The sequence below is a fragment of the Tursiops truncatus genome (genome assembly GCF_011762595.2).
Source record: "Tursiops truncatus isolate mTurTru1 chromosome Y unlocalized genomic scaffold, mTurTru1.mat.Y SUPER_Y_unloc_1, whole genome shotgun sequence".
Taxonomy (NCBI): Eukaryota; Metazoa; Chordata; class Mammalia; order Artiodactyla; family Delphinidae; genus Tursiops; species Tursiops truncatus.
Window position 1 is genome coordinate 200635 of NW_022983136.1, and position 19793 is coordinate 220427.

Below are 19793 nucleotides of genomic sequence, written 5' to 3' on the forward strand. Positions count from 1 at the left end.
CCTAAATGAAAAAAAAAAAAAAAAAAATCCCTCTAGTTTCTACTGTTTTTGCCAAGAGGCAGAGATTGAAAAAGAGATTGTTAATTTAGGCATTTCAGGCACCTTGACCCAGTAACCAGCCTTTCACGTCCTCCCAGTTCTCAGTGATGGAGCTCTGAGGAACTACAGGGGCTCTTCCCACTCCTCCCTGTTAAGCAGCTTGGGGAAGCAGTTCTCCTCACTCAGGATGAACCTGCTTCCGGCCCTAACTGGCACTGGAGTCACACTCTTGGTGCTCTACCCCTCTACTACCAAGAGCCCCTGCCTTGGATCACTGAAATCTTTCAGAGTGGGATCTCTAATGAACCTCAAGAGGTTCCTGTCTCTGAACCTATGCCCTTTTGTTCGGGAGCTTTGAGAGACACACACCCTTTTCTCACTGCTTCCTCCACCGCTTTTCATGTATTAGGCAGAGACTTCTTACAGGAGCATCATGCTGGAATTTGTTTCTCTGAAAAGGAAGACAGGTAACATAAAAGTTAACAGTCAAGAAATTTTCTGGAAAAGGCAATTATTACAGAGTAGCAGAAGTGTATTCAAGAGCAGGAGACAGCTCGGGTGATTTCCAAGTAGGATAACGTCGTGGGCCTACTCTATACTTGATTCCTCCTCTTGTCAGCGCAGGGCCTGGCGCTCTAAAGATTCCATTTTCCTACCGGAACCGCCCCCAGTGTGTCTCACTTTCTCTAGCAGCGGGAAGTCACTAGCTGTGGGCTACGCCTGCGCAGTCGCGGGGACGGAGGGGAGCGGTCGAGCTTGGGGGATGGGGAAGTCGTGAAGCCACCTGCGCAGCCGTTTGCTTGCCAGTAAGCGTGGCTGCCTGCGGAGCTCGCTTGAGTTGTCTGTTCGGAGTCTGCAACTACTAATTTCTTTCGGCACCTCGGAGGATTACCTGGCAGCGCCACCAACACCGGAACCCAGTTGGAAACGCTGAGGTCTTAGTTACCGCCATGCCCAAGAATAAAGGTAACGCCTTGGCTTCCGAAACCATGGTTTTGCTCGGCTTGGTGTCGTTGGCAGTGACTCGCGGCGGTGGTAGTTCTTCCTTCTCGTGCTTGGTTGGTGTCTCTGAGTGGGAATCTGTTGTCGGGACAGGAGCTGGGAAGCGACTCCTATCTCCCTTCCACTTTGCTCACGTTGCTATACAACCGACGCCATTATTCTAAGGGCCTCTAGACGGAGAGTGTAAAATTTGTTCCTGGTTCACGGCAGGCTAACTAGCGGCACGTCACGAACCTGGAGAGCCTCTCCTGGGCCGCCTGGCCTCTCCGGCGTTGGGCCCTTCCCAGGACTGACCAGGACCACTTTTTAACCAGTGATTCTTGCTTTTGTGACCGTTAAATCTTCGTACATATTCTCTTTGTGGACTGTTGGTGAAGACATTGCTTCTGTGTAAACACTAGGTGAAAGCTTGTGACGTATTTAGGTTCAGCTCTGCCTGTTTACTTTCCTCCTTCCGTCACAAACTTGAACATTCTTGTTTACAAGGTATGTTATACATTTACAAAAGTTTTCAGCCTTCTTTTCTCATAGCATAGATTCTGGTAGTAAATATTTCTACCCATCGTTATTCTGAGGCAAACCGTTCACGAATTATCACATTCGACAATAACGTTGCTTGGAACTTCCAAAATGGGAGTCCTAACCTAAGTAAAGCAGAGCAGTCGGACCGTCACTCCTTAAAGAAGTTTTCCTTTCTAGAGACCTGAGTTCTGTCATTTTTAATCTCTACAGCGTCTCCTAGGAAACTATAAGGGCAAAGAAGGCAGCATAGCACCACATTTCACAGTCTACAAGAAATGTCCCTTCATTATTCATTCTTGACACTCATATCTACTGTGTCTCCTTTCTACTTAACCGCTTGCTGCACGGATTCTACTTCATTTTCTCTTTGTAGCTGTCACCACTTACTTTGCCTTGCGATACTTGGTCACAGCTCTTTGCTTGCCCTGTTGAGTTCACTGCTCTCTGTGGCCCACAAACCAGCTCACAGATTGTTTTTCTAGCAAGTGTTTTCCTGCTAATTATTCAGTGCAACAGTAGGGTTGTCTTTCTAACCATATGTTCGGTAAATTAGATAAGGCTTATACCAGTGTTTTCCTTATGTATATAATTCATGATTATCTCACAAATAACAGTACATTTCAAAAAATATCTTGTTTCCACCCGTATTTCTAGTAATGAAGTTTCAGCCTCCCTCACTAGATTGTATATTCTAAAGGGAATAATACCTGTTTTATGAATCTTGGATTACTACAACTTGGCACTTATTGTATGTCTAATAAATTTTTGTTAATGTTGTCTTCCTATGCTTTTCTCCATCCTTAGGAACTTAGATAGTAAGTTCCCTCCTTCTGTAGGACTTTTAAACTAACTGATGCCTAAGTAAGATCACATCAGAGAATATCTGCAAATCACATCTTATTTTTTATTAGAAATTTTAATTAGAGTTGATTTACAACATCTGATTTAAGGAAGAGATCTGTGAAATTTGCCTGAACTTAGTTTTAGAAAGAAAGATGAACTATCTTTCAGTATCAATATTGATATTGAAATATTCAGTATCTGTATTGAATACAATACATTGTTGTATTCTCAGTTCTTTCAAAAGACAATTTTAAATGGATTTTATTACTTGATAGTAAAATAAGGGGTTTTTAAGGTATGGTTAATATAGACTAAACTCCGGGAAATTATACTTCTGAATTTAAGAATTACAACATACCTTCAGTTAAAGACATCTGTGTACCTCTCTGAAATCTCCTTTCTTCCTCTCTTTCTGGAGATAATCATCCTGAATTTGATATTTCAATCTGTGTATGTAAAACCAATCTGTTATTTTCTAGGTTACTTAGTTGAAACCTGTTGTTAGGACTCCTGAATTTTTGAGGTGAAGTTTAGTAATGTAGAAATAAAACTCTATAGATATTTTTTCTTCATTTGAAAATTCAAAAACCCTGTGAACATAGTGTCAGTGAAGGTTACCCAAGTAAGAATATAAAATTACTTTGGACCATATGTTGAATAACTTTTGCTTTACTCATGTGGCTTGTTTTCTTTAGAAATCTTAGAAATCCATTCTTAAATCAGAAAAAAAAACAACACATCCTCTGACCCACTTAAGAAGAACATTTGGGGTAAGATGCTCCTACCCTTTAAAGACATCACTTTTTTCTTTTTTTTAAAAAAATTTATTTTATTATATCTTATTTCTGACGGCGTTGGGTCTTCGTGGCTGCGCGCGGGCTTTCTCTAGTTGCAGTGAGTGGGGGCTGCTCTTCATTGTGGTGCGCAGTCTTCTCACTGTGGTGGCTTCTCGTTGCAGAGCATGGGCTCTAGGCGCATGGATTCGGTAGTTGGAGCATGCAGGCTCAGTAGTTGCAGCCCGCAGGCCCTAGAGCCCGCGGGCTTCAGTAGTTGTGGTGTGTGGGCTCAGTGTTGTGGCTCGCAGGCTCTAGAGCACAGGCTGAGTAGTTAGTTGTGGTGCACAGCTTAGTTGCTCTGCGGCACGTGGGATATTCCTGGATCAGGGATCGAACCCGTGAACCCTGCACTGGCAGGCGGATTCTTAACCACTGCACCACCAGGGTTTTTTTTTTTTTTAATACTTCCAGGAAATCTACATTTTATTGAAGCATTATGCCAAACTAAGGACATAAGATTTTTAAATTTTCATTCATTTAGAAATATAGGAACTACTCTTGGTTTATGTGAAAAACTGGCAAACTGTGATATATAACTAAGTAAGCAAAGCAGGTATTACCCTTGTCCTAACAGAGCTTCCAGTGTATTTTGAAGTTCTGGCATGTTTTATATCTTGAAATAAACACTTTTTTCCCTCTTGAATGATGTGTCCTTAATGTATAGGATAGTGAATCCAGATACGTCAGGGAATTGTGAAGACCACCTACCTTTTAGTATAGCACAGCAATGTGAGGCTGCCCCAGCAGGTAGAGGGTGCATTCAAGAAGATAGATGTCAGTTTTTACAGTGCCAGGTGCACATTTTAAATTCTGTTTGGGATTTTTGTTTCAAACACTTCCCATGGGTCCCTTATTACTATCTGTCACAGCCTTTCTCCCATCTATTGGAAATGGGTGCTCTTGCATAGGTTTTGGAATGGGAATAAAATGCTATGAAGAAGTAGCCTAATTCCTTGATTATGTAGTAGGAAGTTTCACAAGGAAATAATGTTATAGTAGACTACATTAAATTTTAGTGAAAGTAAAAATTCAAAAGTACAGCTAAGTATGATTTTAAATCTTTAGCATGATATGGTTGTAGCAGAGGGCTAGATAATAGTTCTTTGCTGATGGTAGTATAAGTGAATATACTTATCAGAAGTCTAAGGAGGTGGATACATAACCTTTATCCTGGAAATTCTACTTCTATAAATTTATCCTAAGGCACTTGTTTGTAGGATAATCTCAACTCAGCCTTACTAAATTACAGTAAAATATTAGAAGTAACCAAAATAAAGAATTAAGTTTACTCTGTTAAAATGTTCATCTTATTCTATTGTTCAATTGACATGAAAAGTCATGCAAAACAAATTATTGAGTGGGATTAAAATAAGTTGTAGAAGAGACTATACGGAATACAACTTTAATTTGAAAGCATGGACAATAAAATGTTAATAGTTATCCCTGTTAATGGGATTTTTGTTCTCTCTACTTCCGTATAAGTAGTTTTATATCAGAAAAATCCAAATCTAAATGTCAAAGTAAGATATGTGCTTGATAATATGTTTATCTGGTAAGGGATTTAAAAGAAAACCTTTGACAAATTGTAATTATTGGGTAACCAAATTAGGTTAAATTTTAAAAATCTTACTTAGAGTTCTGTTAATATCGTACTGCTCTTTAAATATTTTTTTTTACTTTTCTGTTTTTATAAAGTTTAAAGTCTTATTTTAGCTTGTTTCAAGTTTAGTTTGTAAGATATTATATAGATAATTACACTTAATTTTTTATTCACTTTTTAAATCAATTAGGTAAAGGAGGTAAAAACAGGCGCAGGGGTAAGAATGAGAATGAATCTGAAAAAAGAGAATTAGTGTTTAAAGAAGATGGACAAGGTAAGAATTTTGAAGTTATTAATGTCTTTTTTTGATAATATGAATTCCAGTCTTTAACCTAAAATGGATCTTAGTCACAATCCAGAAGAGTTGCTTTTATTCATTTATAGTACCCCACACTTCTTCAGAATTTGTCTATTGAATAACCCATTGTATACTATTTCTGATAGAGGATTAATTGGTGGCATTTCTGTAAACATAGTTTTCTTTGTTCTATGTGGAAAAGCATTATATAAGTGAGAGTGAATTTCAGGGTTTAGAGCAGAGTAAGGGTGGCTGCCAACACTGAAAATTTCCTACTCTAGTGTAATAGTGGGTAATGTTATACATTATTTAGTAGAGTATGACAAATACATCCAAGACTATCAGACCCTCACTACTCCACTGCTGCTAGCACACGATCATAAAATTTAATAAAACAACTGATAATTGTTGACTGACTTTTTAAGTAAGTGCAGACTAAAATTAAAAATGAGTAAACTAAATTGACTGAAGCAGCTTTTTCCTTTTAAAAGAAAAGTTAAGCCTACAGAAAAGTTGGAATATGAGTACACCAAACTCCCATCTATTCTTTATCTAGATTCACTAGTTTTTAAAGTTTTCTTTGTGTATTTATTTTCTCTTTGTATATGTACATGAAAATTTTTACTAACCTTTTTAACTTTCTTATTAGCAGATATAGTTATATACAGTTACAGACTTTAGCGCTAAGTCCTTCAGCGTGTGTCTCCTAAGAACAAGGGCTTTCTCCTGCATAGCTACAGTAGAATGGTCACTAGAAATTTAACCTTAAGATTATACTGTTATTTAGTAAGTACTGTTTTTTATGGTAGCCACTAGCCATGTGTGGCTATTGAAATGAATTGAAATTAAATTTTGAGCTATCAATGAACATATTGTTTAATTCAGATATATAATTTTCCCTCAATGGAAAAATTCTACTGAATATTGCTGACCTAGTGTATAATCTACATTCACATTTCTCCGTTTGTTTTAGTAATTTCCAGCACTTTATTAAAAAACTGTGTACTTATTCATGCCATACTGCAAGCCACTAGAAAATCAGCATCTTTATTAATTATATGAAAACATGTTGTCTGGCTAAAGATAATCAGTTACTTAGCCTTCACAGTGTCTCCTTACATTAGAAGTTTGTTTTCAGGGCCAATTTTTAAATTCTTTTCTCTCTCATTTTCTCCCATGTTGAAGAAGAGCTGAGCAGTAAAGCTAGGTTCATTGGCCTGTGGTGAAAGGGACTCAACTTATCAGCCCCACAGTGTAGATCTCATTTACCTCTCAGTGTAATTATAAATAGTCCAGGGTCTCTGTGATGTTAGTCCTTAGAAGAAATTTAGTAGTGTGAAGGTTTTATATTAATTACCTGTTTCTTTCTCCTTACTCCCATGCCTGCTTTTGTCATTTAAATCTAGAAGAGATTGCTCCATACTGGCTAATGCTTATATCAGTGTTTTCAACTTCTGTAGGTTTTTATTTGCTCTAAAAATAAGAGGGTAAAGTATATAAGCATAGCTGGAAAAGGCTATAGAAATGGTTCAACAGATGAAGTGTGGTCTCATTTTCTTGGATAAGATTATTATATGTCTCTTTCAGATAGCTCTCACGTGGTAGAATACTTAAAATTTTCACTGAACAAGCCTTTCTTTTTAAAAAAATTACGGTTTGATCCAAAGTTAGCAGTAAAAGTGAAGTTACCAACTTAATATCAATTGTTAACATTTTAAGAAAAATTAAACAGTATTTTACAGTTTTTTCTTTTGTTTTTTTTCCTCCCTAAGAATATGCTCAGGTAATCAAAATGTTGGGAAATGGAAGATTGGAAGCAATGTGTTTTGATGGTGTGAAGAGGTTATGTCATATAAGAGGAAAATTGAGGAAAAAGGTAGGTATGGAGGTTTATTTTACTTCAATACAAAATTTACCTTTTAAAAACTTGGCTCTGCTTTAGATAATATATGGGCCAAGCGACTCATTTTTGTGAGTTCCCAAAGACTTCAAAAATAGTGATTTATATGGCAATCTAAATACATAAAATTACAGAAGATCCGTGATAACTTTCATAATAGAGGATTATATTTACAAAGAATTATTTGCTTCACCTATGTTGGATTTATGCCAGAAATGTATACTATTGAGGAAACAATTAGACAGATTCAGTCTATAAAACAAATGATGTAGACTCTTAAATGTTATGCCATGAAAGAAACAACAAAAGCTGGAGAATTGTTTTAAGATTAAAGGAGACTAAAGTAATTGCTAATTAAATATAGTATGTGTTCCTTGGTTAAGATTTTGGTTTGGGGGAAACAGCTGTACATGATATTAGGAAAATTTGGAATATGTTAGATCATAGTTTTTAGTAGTTCAGGCGGGTTTATTGATCACATTGTTTAAAAGTTCCTTCAACGCTAATTTTTTTATTTAAAAAATATATTTGGTCTGTTAAGTCGTTCTTTTCCAATTAATGGTGGGATTTGGTCCTGTATTTATGTAGATTGGTGACTGGGTGGCTGTATTTGTGTAGGTGACTGATTTTCATATATGTTAAATAACTAAATATCTCAGGAGTGATTTGTGATTAAAGGTCTTTCATTTACCTGACAAATAATGATGTTTTTGTAATTTTTAAACTCTCAGGTAATTGAAATAAAATAATTATGTATTTTTAACATCCTAAAATAGAAAATTTGACACAAACTGTATACTATAGCTTTTTCTTAATATACTGTAACTATAACTGGAGTCTGTCTCACACACGCATGTGTACACACACACACCCACAGTATACTATATTCTATAGTTTTTCCCTATTTCCTAGTAAATACGTTTTCCACACTGGGTGAATAGTACATATTTTTTGTAGGAAGAATGGTTTAACATTGCACACTATAACTTGTTTTTATTTTGAATATAATATACAATAAATTTTATTTTATAGGTTTGGATAAATACCTCAGACATTATATTGGTTGGTCTTCGAGACTATCAGGTAACAATCACATTTAAATTTGTAGTGCCCTTGTATTTAGTAAGTTGTTAATATTTAGAAGATGCAATAAAAGCATATTTAAGCAGTCCTAGCCAATTATGACTTCTCACCATTCTGTCGTCAAAATTTATTAAGGTCCAGTTGTATTCAAGACTATAGGATATACCTTGTTTGGGATAGTTCCCATGACTGATTAAATGATACATGTGTTTTGTGGGAAAACTGGTTAGTACTGTTTTTATTTTAAATATCATGTGCAGTAAGTATTCTCTTATAATTTTGGATAAATACCATAGACCATCATTCTGTCCTCATTCATTTATTTTATTATTATTACTATTTTTTTTTGTTTTTGCGGTACGTGGGCCTCTCACTGTTGTGGCCTCTCCCATTGCGGAACACAGGATCTGGACGCGCAGACTAAGCGGCCATGGCTCACGGGCCTAACTGCTCTGCGGCATATGGGATCTTCCCGGAGCGGGGCGTGAACCTGTGTCTCCTGCCCTGGCAGGCGGACTCTCAACCACTGTGCCACCAGGGAAGCCCCTGTTATTATTATTATTTTTTAATATTTATTTATATTTTATTTGGCTGCGTCGGGTCTTAGTTGTGGCAGGTGGGATCTTTGTTGCCACGTGGGGGATCTCCGTTGTGGCATGCAGGATCTTTTTTTAGTTGTGGCACGCGACCTCTTAGTTGTGCCATGTGGGATCTAGTTCCCTAACCAGGGATCGAACCTGGCCACCTGCATTGGGAGCACAGAGTCTTAGCCGCTGCACCACCAGGGAAGTCCCGTGTCCTCATTCATTTAATGTTCAGTTGTATTCTAGGCATTGTGCTAGATATTCAGGGGTTATGGTTCCCAAATGTCAGTCAGTGAAATATTTATTGGTGCAGGCTGATTTGTTCACTGTTCTGTAGTGAAATGAGAAGATATGCACGTTTTGTATGGTGTTTTTCACATAGCTAAATTATCCATTTTCCTTTCCTTTTTTTTTTTTTTTTTCTTGGCTGTGCTGCAGCTTGAGGCTCTTAATGGATTGTACCCATGCTACTGTAGTGAAAGTGCTGAGTACTAACCACTGCACCACTGGGGAACTCCCCTCCATTTTGCTTGTTAAATATATTTTTTAAAATTACCTTTTGTGAAATAAGAACAGTAGTATATGATGGTGGTTTTTATTATGTTCTTACTCATCAAAACAAAAATTTAGTAATTTTATGGCGGCGTCCCAATTACTATTTTATTTTAAAATTTAGAGGTCTCAAGTCCAAGTTTGGTAAACCACTATTCTAGATGATGCAGCTGAATAAGTCAAACCTTCCAATCTCCAAAAGGGTTTTTACAGTTGTATAGTAGAAGGATAAGACATGCACTCAGTAGTTACTGTACAAACTATTTTTTAAGTGTATGTTATAAATTTGAGATGAACACTTAGAAAAGAACATGATAGTTGCCCTCTATGATGTCAGCCTTCAGACTATATATGCATTGTGAGTCTGAAATTCATCTGATTTCTATCGCACCCATCATCTGTGTTTAATTTGTTGTGAGTGAAATGATTGCTGTCTCTATTATCAGGTCAAGTTTTTCATAGATAATCGGTTGGGTCTAACTGGTTTGTAAAGTTTCAGTCTTCTTCCTTGTTGATTTTTTACATGATCTGTTTGTGATTGAAAGCGGCATTTTGAGGTCAATTAATATACTTCTCATTGCCATAATTTTTATTTTTTAAAATAATCCGTATCTCTTGATTTTCTCTATTTAGTGAAATATTCTGACAAAGTTTTTTTGACATGGTTTCTTTTAGTTCTTTAAATATATTTATAGTAACCGATGTAAAGTCTTTGTTAAGTAAAACTTCTGGGTTTTCTCAGCAACAGTTAGTAATGACTTCTTTTCTTGTGTGCGACCACCCTTTCTTATTTCTTTCTGTCTGATAATTTTTTTGTTGAAAACTAGAAAATGCAAATATAACATGGCAAGACTGGAAATTAGATTTCTTCTTGCAGGGTTTGTTTATCCTGTTGTTTGTTGAGGGATTTTTCTGAAACACATTCTGTATGGTCTGTATCTTTTTCTTGTGTGTGGTCACTGAATGCTTGTTTATCTTAGCAAACAGCCCATGTGTGAGATTTCATTAAAACCAGTAAGCCTCCCAGCTTTTGCATATGGAATCTGTGCATGTTGGAGCATACCTTCTAACACTCATCCAGGCAGTAATACTCTCTTATTCTTAATTTCATGCTTGTGCAGAATTTCAGGGTCACTCAGAACTGGGAGATTAGGACCTTTCCAGATCCTTGATGAGTTTATGCACAGCCCAGATTCCACATATGAGTGAGATCATACAGTATTTGTCTTTCTTTGTCTGACTTATTTTTTATTTCTCTTAGCTAACTGCCCTCCAGGTTCATCCATGTTGTTGCAAATGGCAGGATTTATATATGTTGGATATTAATCCCTTTTTGGTCATATCATTTGCAAATATTTTCTCGTATCTAGTAGGTTGTCTTTTAATTTTGTTGATAATTTCCTCTGCTGTGCAAAAGCTTTTTAGAGTGATGTAGTTCCACTTGTGGGTTTTTTGCTTTTGTTGCTTATGCCTTTGGTGTCATATCCATAAAACAGTTGCCAAGATAAATATCAAGTACCCTTTCATTGTTCTCTTTCAGTAGTTTTATGGCTTCAGGGCTTGTGTTTAAGTCTTTGATCTATTTCAGGTTAATTTCAGGCAGTTTTTGGTGTAAGAAAGGGGTCAATTTCATGTAAGTATTCAGTTTTCCCAATCCTATTTATTGAAGAGTGTCTTTTCTACACTGTATTGTCTTGGTTCCCTTGTTAAGAATTAGTTGACCATTTTTGCAAAATTTTATTGCTTGGTTCTCAATTCTCTTCCATTAGTCAACAGGACTCTTTTAATGCCAGTGCCTTACTGTTTTGACAACTGTATTTTGAAATCAGGAAGTGTGATGCCTCCAGCTTTGTACTTTCTCAAGACTGCTTTGGCGATTTGGAGTGTTTGTGGTTCCATATAACTTTATCTGTCTGTGAAAAAAAATGCCACTGAAATTTTTATAGGAATTACGTTGAATCTGTAAATTACTTTGGGTAATATGGACACTTTAGTAGTATTAATTATTTCAGTTCAAGAATGTGGGATACATTTCCGTTTGTGTCTTCAGTTTCTTTCATCAGTATCTTATAGTTGTCAGTGTATACATCTTTTACCTCCTTGGTTGAATTTATTTCTGAGTATTTGTGTTCGATGCTATAAATCGATGCTATAAATGAGGTTTTCTTGATTTCTTTTTTAGATAGTTCATTACTAGTTTATACAGACATAACTGATTTTTGTGTTGACTTTATAACCTGAAACTTTACTGAATTTGCTTCATGTATCTATTTTTATGAACTGGATCATACATTGATAGTCTTTTCTTTTTTAATATTCTACAATAAAAACTTGTTAATTTGTCCATAAAAATACATCATTTTCATGTCCATTTTCTTGGTTTAACTTTATATAAACCCCCAAAGTGGAGAGAACAGTTATTAATTCCCAGTTTAATTCTGTTTTGTGAACAGTGAAACCACAATTCTTAAGGGATTCCTATTCTAACATTAATGTGGTAGCTACGAACAGCTCTTCTGATTCTTAATCTTTTGCGAATAATTACATATCCTTGCTATTCAAAGTAATCCAAAAATAATAGCAGCATCACCACCATCTGGAAGCAAGGTAACAGGTTATTAGGCCGATCTTATATCTACTGAGTCAGTATGAGAATTTTAACACAATCCCTGTGTGTTTTGTGTGCACATTACAGTTTGAGAAGTGTTGGTTTATATTACATTGCAGTTGCATCACTGTGATGATTTCAGTTGCCTTTCTTGAGGTCTTTTCTAGGTTAATTGTCAGCATTCAAACTCATTTTTTCTTCCGTAAATGACTCAGATTCTTTAAAATGGAGAAACGTGAACATTTTAGGGCAGTAGTTCTGAGGGATATTTGCCTCAGAAACACCCAAAAGAGCTTTTTAAATACAGATTTTTGGACTTTACCTCAGGTCTGTTAATTTTCAGGAGATACGGTTATCTTTTTAAAGTTCCACAAACAATTCTAATAGGTAAGGTACCCTAAGAACCACTGTTTATAGAAAGGCTTATTGATTTTCTTGGGTAATAATACCACTTGCAGTTTGAATTATAGCGTGGCCAAGGACCACATTGCATCTTTTTCTCTTTTTCTTTCCTCCCCGCTCCCCTTTTTTTTCCTTTTTTCTCTTTATTTTATTAAAGTGAATTCTATAAGTAATTCTTCTAGGCTATTCATTATTTGAATGCAAACTTCTTGACAAGGTTTTTTTTTAAAGAAGATAGAGGGAAGGTGAAGAAAAACAGAGAATTTGTAATGGAACAGTGAGTTTTCTCTTAGTGTGTTTAATTAGAAAGTAATTTATGAGACAACTGATGATATTTTGGCATAACCGGTTTTGTTGGTTACTTGTTATTCTCCAAGGATAACAAAGCTGATGTAATTTTAAAGTACAATGCAGATGAAGCTAGAAGTCTGAAGGCTTATGGCGAGCTTCCAGAACATGGTAATTAATGTTAAAGTTATTACATTTCCCTGTCTTACAGTAATATTAGCTCGTTAGTGTTTAGGTGAAGCAGTTTTGACAGAATTATCTCTTTTACATATTTTTTACATATGTGATTAAATTAGCTTTAAGTATGTATATCCTTCAAAATATTAATAATTTAGTAATAAATTGAATTCTCTTCCTAATAAATGTTCTTTTGGTGGGGAGTGTAAAAGTTTATAAACTCTGGACTTGTATATAATATCTATTAAAAGTATACATTAGTTACAGTGTTTTAAACAGTTCTTAAGAGATGATCTGTCTTCAGCTAAATGAGGGCAACAGTTATGGTACTTGTATTGATTTTTATAGAAAACAATGTTCAGTTTCACTTAGCATAGTACTATCCCAGAGAGTTTTGTGGAGTGTGTGTGTTTTTAACAGATACTCCTTTTATTTCTTAAAGGAAAAAGTATTGCATTCTTAAACTTGAAAAGATTAAAGTAAATTTCTAGTAACATAAAAGAGGCAATATAATAAGCTCACATTTTTAACTTGGAAGCTATTTTATTTGATTTACTTTACTCCATTGCATTTTATTATAAAATTATGAGATTTTTGAATAAGCATGAAACTTCTGATGAAATTATTGGCCTTTTAAGAAATAATAAGATATCTGGAAATCAGATCAATACTTTGTTACTTTTGTTGCTTAGGAATAAGCATGATTTGAATGTTTTTCTGACTGATTTGCTAAGTCTATCCAGTGGTTAACACTCATTTGGTTAGTTATCCAATGGTTGGTGAAGTGGATGTTCTTAGAAGTTTATAGATGCCAAGGGTAAGTTGTTAACGTGTACAAGCCCTTTTTGAAGCATACTTCAGAAATATAATAGCTACTAAGTTAGTGTAATTAGAGCCAGCCTGCCTTACCTATATCTTTTTGAACAAAATAAAATTATAGTGCATATACTCTTCATTGTAATGACTTTGCAGTAAACTTCTGGAGGTTTCAGTGTGAATTTGCGTTGTGTGATGAGTTGTTTGTAGGAAGATTTTTCTTCAAATGAAATGGTTGAATTGAAGACTACTTATAAGAGTCTTGTTGTATAGTTCAGTGTTTTAGTATTCTTTACTGTTTCAGTATTATTTCTTTTAGTAGGCAATCCACCTAGTAACATCTTGATTTTATATATATGAGTATATTGTTACTGTGTTTTTAGCAAAAATTAATGAAACAGATACCTTTGGTGCTGGAGATGATGACGAAATCCAGTTTGATGACATTGGAGATGATGATGAAGACATTGATGATGTAAGTAGTGGATGAACCTTGTGGTTTTTTGATTGTTTTGTTTATGAAGGTAATCAGATGTTTACTTTTAATCTCAGAATGTTGAACACTTAAATTGAATATATTTTGAGACTTATCCATAAATTTGAATATTCATTAGTATTCAGAAACCCTCTAGTCAGACTTTTTAAACTTTGAGAAACCTTGTAATTCTTGAAACTCTTCTTTCTTTGAAACGATCAGTTAGCTTTGACAGTGGGTACTCCATAATGATAGCTTACTGGATAAGAATGTCTACAGTGATAGCTATTAAGTTTAGCAGACAGCTTTAAAAAATATGCCATCTCCCAAATATGTTAAAAGAAGAAAATCATGTTTAAGCCAACTTGCTGAAGCGTTGAACTTGCAATATTCTCCAAAGCCTTAAAACGGAGGCGTGTTGCCTATGTATTTAGAGGTTACATGATTTTATTTGTCATATATCACTGTTGGCCAAACTCTTCATTTGGAGTTTGTGGAAAAAGGTTGTTTTTCTTAGTAATAAAACAGTGAGAGTAAGAGTGTTAAATGCCTAACTGTTCTCCTGTTACTATATTTACGTGAAATTCGCCCTGATTTTCTTGAAATTGCATGTTAAGTAATTGGGATGGTGGTATGGCTTACCACCATCAAGCTTACCTCCAGTCAAGCTTATTAGGCCATTTTTTTTTTTTGTAACTCTGTATTAAAAGTGTAGTTTAGAAACAAAAAGTCCAAAAATATTAGTGTTTTATTGGATACGAAGGTGAGATTTTAGAATACCTAGAGTATTTGTTCCTGACAAAGATTGTGCAGCACAATTAGCCAAGTTTTTCAAGAAGAAAAGATTCACAATCTTTCAATCACCAACATCTTTATTAAGAGCATTTTCAGACAGAGAATTTGAATTTTAAATTGAAGTGAACAATTATCCAGAAATAGAAAATGAAAAATGATTAGAAAAATATTGTTCTAATGTTTTTAAATATTTTTTACATTATACTTTTCCTATCAGAAGGTCCAAAATTTTGACGTAACTGTTTCAGTTTGCATTATTTATTTATGAGGCTTTTGTCATTGTCTGTTATCTGTTTGTGATTATAAATTATGTAAATGCTAAAATGAGCATCTCAAGTCTGCTAAATTGTGGCTGAAAAAAAAATCAGTTAGCTGTGTTTTCGAAAATTGAAGTCCCAGTTTTATGAATCAGAGTTACAAATCGGAAGTTCTATAAACTGATCATATAAGAAGAAAAAATCCAGTAATAGAATAAATTCTGTTTAATGACATCTTTGTAGCATAGGTGGTCTCTAATGCTGACAACAGATTTCTTAGAAATGCTGTTCTCTCTATTTAACTAACATTTTGTTAGTTTTGTCAGAGAGTTTTTGTGGCTCAATTAATACTTTTACAGTAGAACTGACAATTATTTTCTGTGGCAAGAATGTAAAATGCAACAGTTGTGTAGTATATTAACAGAGACTTGAACGTTTTGACAACTGAGCCGGAGTTGAAGGCTAGGAATATAACCAGAGTGAATGCTTGAATACCCAGCCACAGAATTAAGTCTTCTCTCAGAAGAAAAAGAAAACACATTTCTGGATCTATGCCAACACTTTCTTTGGTACTGTATCTAAGCAGCCTTGTTGGGAAAGAAACTAAAGACAATGGTGATTAAAAGAATTTGTGTTATTTTGAATACTTTGGTTAGGTTTATGTTTATTACCTCTCAGTCCTACTTTTTCCAGAGTCATTTTGCCAGGTGATTTACTTGTTTCACTCCTACGATTAAGTTGACTCAGAGAAGAATTTGGTTTAGTACCACACTTCTGTCATTCTTAAGGGAATTATACTTCCCCATGTCTGTTCCCAGTTCCAAAACAAAAAGTCTCTGATCACTAGCATGAAAGGAAAGAATGAGATGCTAAACTTTATTAAGAATAGGCTGCATAACATCGAATGTTCTCGGAGAGATTTACTGACAACAGACAGGAATTGAGAAAAAATCTGGTTGGTATACAGAATTTTTGTTCAAGGATTTATTTTCCAGATAGTCTAAGGGGGTCCTATATGCAGTATTGTAAGAATTATTTTTTCCATTGATCTGATGTTCTTTTCACTTAACAGATCTAAAGTGAACTCAAAGTTTCTGAGGATTGTTCTACAGTTTGAATTTTGGTCATCACCTGTTAAGAAGAATAAAACTTCATTCAGCATGAATGTAGTTTAAGGCACACTGATTTATTTTCATTGTTTTAAAGTATTTATTATATTTGTATAAAAAACTGATGAAACTGAATTATATTAAGTAAAATGTTAACACTTTGTTCTTTTAATGTGATGGAACTTAGGGGTAGAAGATCACAATATCTGCTGTTAAAACAGTGGGAAGAAAGAAAGAAGAAGAGAGATGCCTTCCCCACTGTGATTACTTTACTTCCAGTTAATGGATGTTTTGAATAAATTGCCTTATTATTGTAGACTGTGATAAGCCCTAGTTCCAACTAGTCTGTTTACAGAGTCTTTCTGTATGTTCCAGTTACCTAGATGGTCTCCTGAGATTTTTGATAAAATTTAAGGAAAGCAGAAATCTGCATTTGAAGTCAAGAAAAGGGGCTATTTTCAGATATATGTAGCCATGTGTATTTTTATATACTAATTTTGGTAACTTGTGTATTGTTTTCATCATTTTATGTTGCCACCATCATAATAAAAGGATTTCCAAAATGCAGTTTTTAGAATACAGGTTTGAGCAGTAATTTTGAATTTGTAAGATTAGTAGTTGAAAAAACTCTATTCTAGGTAATACTCAATTTTCTTAACGTTGAAAGTTTTGATGTATTTGTTGACAGTGTTTTTACTCAAGTAAGACAACTTTTAATGGTAAAATAAGTAGATTATTCTTTACTATACAAAGTAGATTGTGTATGTTTTTTCATTGTCAAAAGTCATACATTGTAACCCATAGTTTTGAGTTTTATGAAAAATTAAATTACAATGTATAAATGAAAATCTAATTTCATAAAAAATTCTATAAGCTAAGTCTTTCTTAAACTATCCCTTAGCTGAGATAAGGGAAAGGAAGGAACCATAGCTAAGAAATACAATAAAATGTTGCATTGAGTATATCTTGGCCTTACTTTGTGTTACTGGTGTATTTTTATGTGCGTTCCAATTTTTTTGTGTTTATATTTTACTAGGAGTTTAGATCATAACCTTTTTTAACGTTTTGTTTTGAAGTTATCAACTATAGTAAGATGAAATTAAGGGCAAGGCTAGTTAAACAGCCTCAGTTAAATTTTATACAACTTTAGTAAGAAAAGATTCATCAGGTAATTTGTGAAACATATTTTTGTCTGAGAATTTTTCAGCAGTGAAAATTAATATACAGGGAATACGCCTTTACCTGGTTTCAGTAATATAAATATAACTAAGGGGGATAAAATAAACCTTCATATGGTTTCATCTCACTTTGCTCTAATTTTACTTCCCAAGTGTGAAAACTCTAGGTTCAAAATCTGAGGCCAGAATATGTACATAATTAAATCTAAGAAGAAGAGAAGTTTCACAGATGTGGTTTGTGGTTCTTAATCTGTGAGTTCCTGAACACTTACCTAGGTGATGAATGTGTTTGAGACTAAGGACTAGTTTTTAATAATCTTAAGAAACAAGCTTGAGAAGGTGACTTAGTGGTTGTCTTCATGGGCAGTCAACTAGTCTTTTGTACATAAAGGTATATTAAGTTTACATATCTTCAACATTTTGCCAAAAATATCAGAATCTGCATATGTGATACAGTTCATTGTAGGTAGAGAACCTACTTAAAAAGCTTTTCTCTTGACTTCCTCAAATAAATATGGTTTGTCCCAAGATTTACTCTACTCCCAGTTTGTGTTTGCTAGTTGTTGTAGTCTGATTATGTCCTTTGAAAATTTGTATGTTGAAATCCCAACCCCTAAAGACGATGATATTGGCAAGTGGGGCCTTTAGGAGGTCATCAGGCACCAAGGAGGAACTCTTACAAATGTGGTCACTGCTTTTATGAAGGGAACCTCCTAGGGTTCTTCTGCCATGAGAAGACAGAGCAAGAACTCAGCAGTGTGCAGATCAAAGGAGAACCTTCACCAGAACTCTAACCATACCAGCACCCTGATCCTATACTTCCAATGTCCAGAATTGTGAGAAATTTCTGTTGTTTTTAAACCACCCAATCTGTACTATTTTGTTACAGCAGTCTGAATGAAGTAAGATACTGGTAACATACTTTTTTCTTGCTATTTAGTACCAGTGCAGCATAGTGTTTCATCTTGAGTTGGATCGAAGATGTAGCTTATGTGCATTTTCCCATGGAATTATTTTGATACACATTATTAGAAATTTTATAGATTTGTTGTTTTGATAATATTTCAAATAACGAATGAAAGGAAGAAAAACTTGTTACATTCTTTGATAACCACAATACAGTCACATAAACTGTGTCTCGAAAGGAAATCAAAATGTTTGAAAGCCAAGAAAAGTAACCTTTTTAGTCAGTCCTACATATTTGTGGGTTCTGCATCCATGAATTGAACTGTGGATCTAAAATATTAAAATAATTCCAGAAAGTTCCAAAAAGCAAAGCTTGAATTTGCCACATACTGGCAACTGTATACACACTATTATTATTCTATTTACAACTGCATAGTATTTACATTGTATTATGTATTGTAAGTAATCTAGAGATTCTATGCCACTTTATGTAAGGGATTTTATGTTCTTAGATTCTGACAACTGGGGGGAATCCTGGAATCTTCAGGAGATACCAAGGAACAGCTGACTATAGTGATGGGGTACTGATTAACTTTTTGTATAGTAAATTTGGTAGGGTTGCATTTTCATGCATTGTTTATTCTACTTATAGGACATATGTATATACAGTATAAATATGTTGTGTTATTAAGGTGGTTAATAAATGCATAAGCTTTTGTGTAAGAAGGCTGGCAACATATAATTAGTTGGCTATCGTTTCTTTGAGCCTTAAGGAACCTATAAACTGCATTGTGGACAGTCTTGTATTTTATTAAGGAATGACCATTGATTTTCTTGCCATATCTTGGTATCATAACTAAAAATATACTTGCTTACAAAACTTGTGATTGGTTTAACTTAATCCTAGCTATGTTGAGTAAGTGTTCCTTCATTAGTTATATGCTGTCAGTATTCACAAATGAGTAAACACATGTTTTGAATAAAACACATTGTTGATACTTTTATTTGTATTTTATACATGTTTTAATCACATTCAGCATTAGGTTTTGGTTGACATAAAATAACAATGAAGTTCTTTTTTCTTTTTTATTATTGTGGTAAAATGCACATAAAATTTTTACCATCATCACTATTTAAAAATATACAGTCCAGGGGTATCAAATATATCCACATTGTTGAGCAGCTATCACCACCACCCTTAACACTTTCCATCTTGTAAAACTGAAACTCTGTACTCATCAGTGATACCATTCTCCCCTCCCAACCCAACCCCCTAGCAACCACCATTAGAGTTCTATCTGTGATTCTGTATACTCCAAATGCATCATGCAGGTAAAATGATATCCTCAAGTTTTAATCCATGTAATAGTATATGTGAGAATTTCTTTTTAAGGGTCTATAATATTCCATTCTACGTAAACGCCACATTTTGCTTATCTGTTCGTTCATCAAAGGACGCATAGCTTGTCCACATTTTAGCTGTTGTGAATAATACTACCATTAACATGGGTATACAGATAGGT

General features: G+C 34.5%; 1 protein-coding gene across 1 annotated transcript; it reads left to right on the forward strand.

Moving 5' to 3' along the window:
* The first annotated feature begins 2416 nt into the window (after nucleotides 1-2416).
* On the forward strand, nucleotides 2417-19274 carry LOC117310593 (uncharacterized). The gene is made up of 7 exons (XM_073799778.1): nucleotides 2417-2424; nucleotides 3130-3176; nucleotides 5033-5116; nucleotides 6913-7016; nucleotides 8073-8123; nucleotides 13934-14025; nucleotides 16150-19274. The coding sequence occupies exons 1-7, from the start codon at nucleotides 2417-2419 to the stop codon at nucleotides 16250-16252; spliced, it is 489 nt and encodes a 162-aa protein (XP_073655879.1). The 3' UTR covers nucleotides 16253-19274.
* Nucleotides 19275-19793: the final 519 nt, after the last annotated feature.

Excerpts from the sequence above, each read along its gene's own strand:
- LOC117310593 (XM_073799778.1), top strand. Across the intron at positions 3,177-5,032 it reads ACTTAAGAAGAACATTTGGG|GTAAAGGAGGTAAAAACAGG; the intron begins GTAAGATGCTCC and ends TAAATCAATTAG. Across the intron at positions 14,026-16,149 it reads ATGATGAAGACATTGATGAT|ATCTAAAGTGAACTCAAAGT; the intron begins GTAAGTAGTGGA and ends TTCACTTAACAG.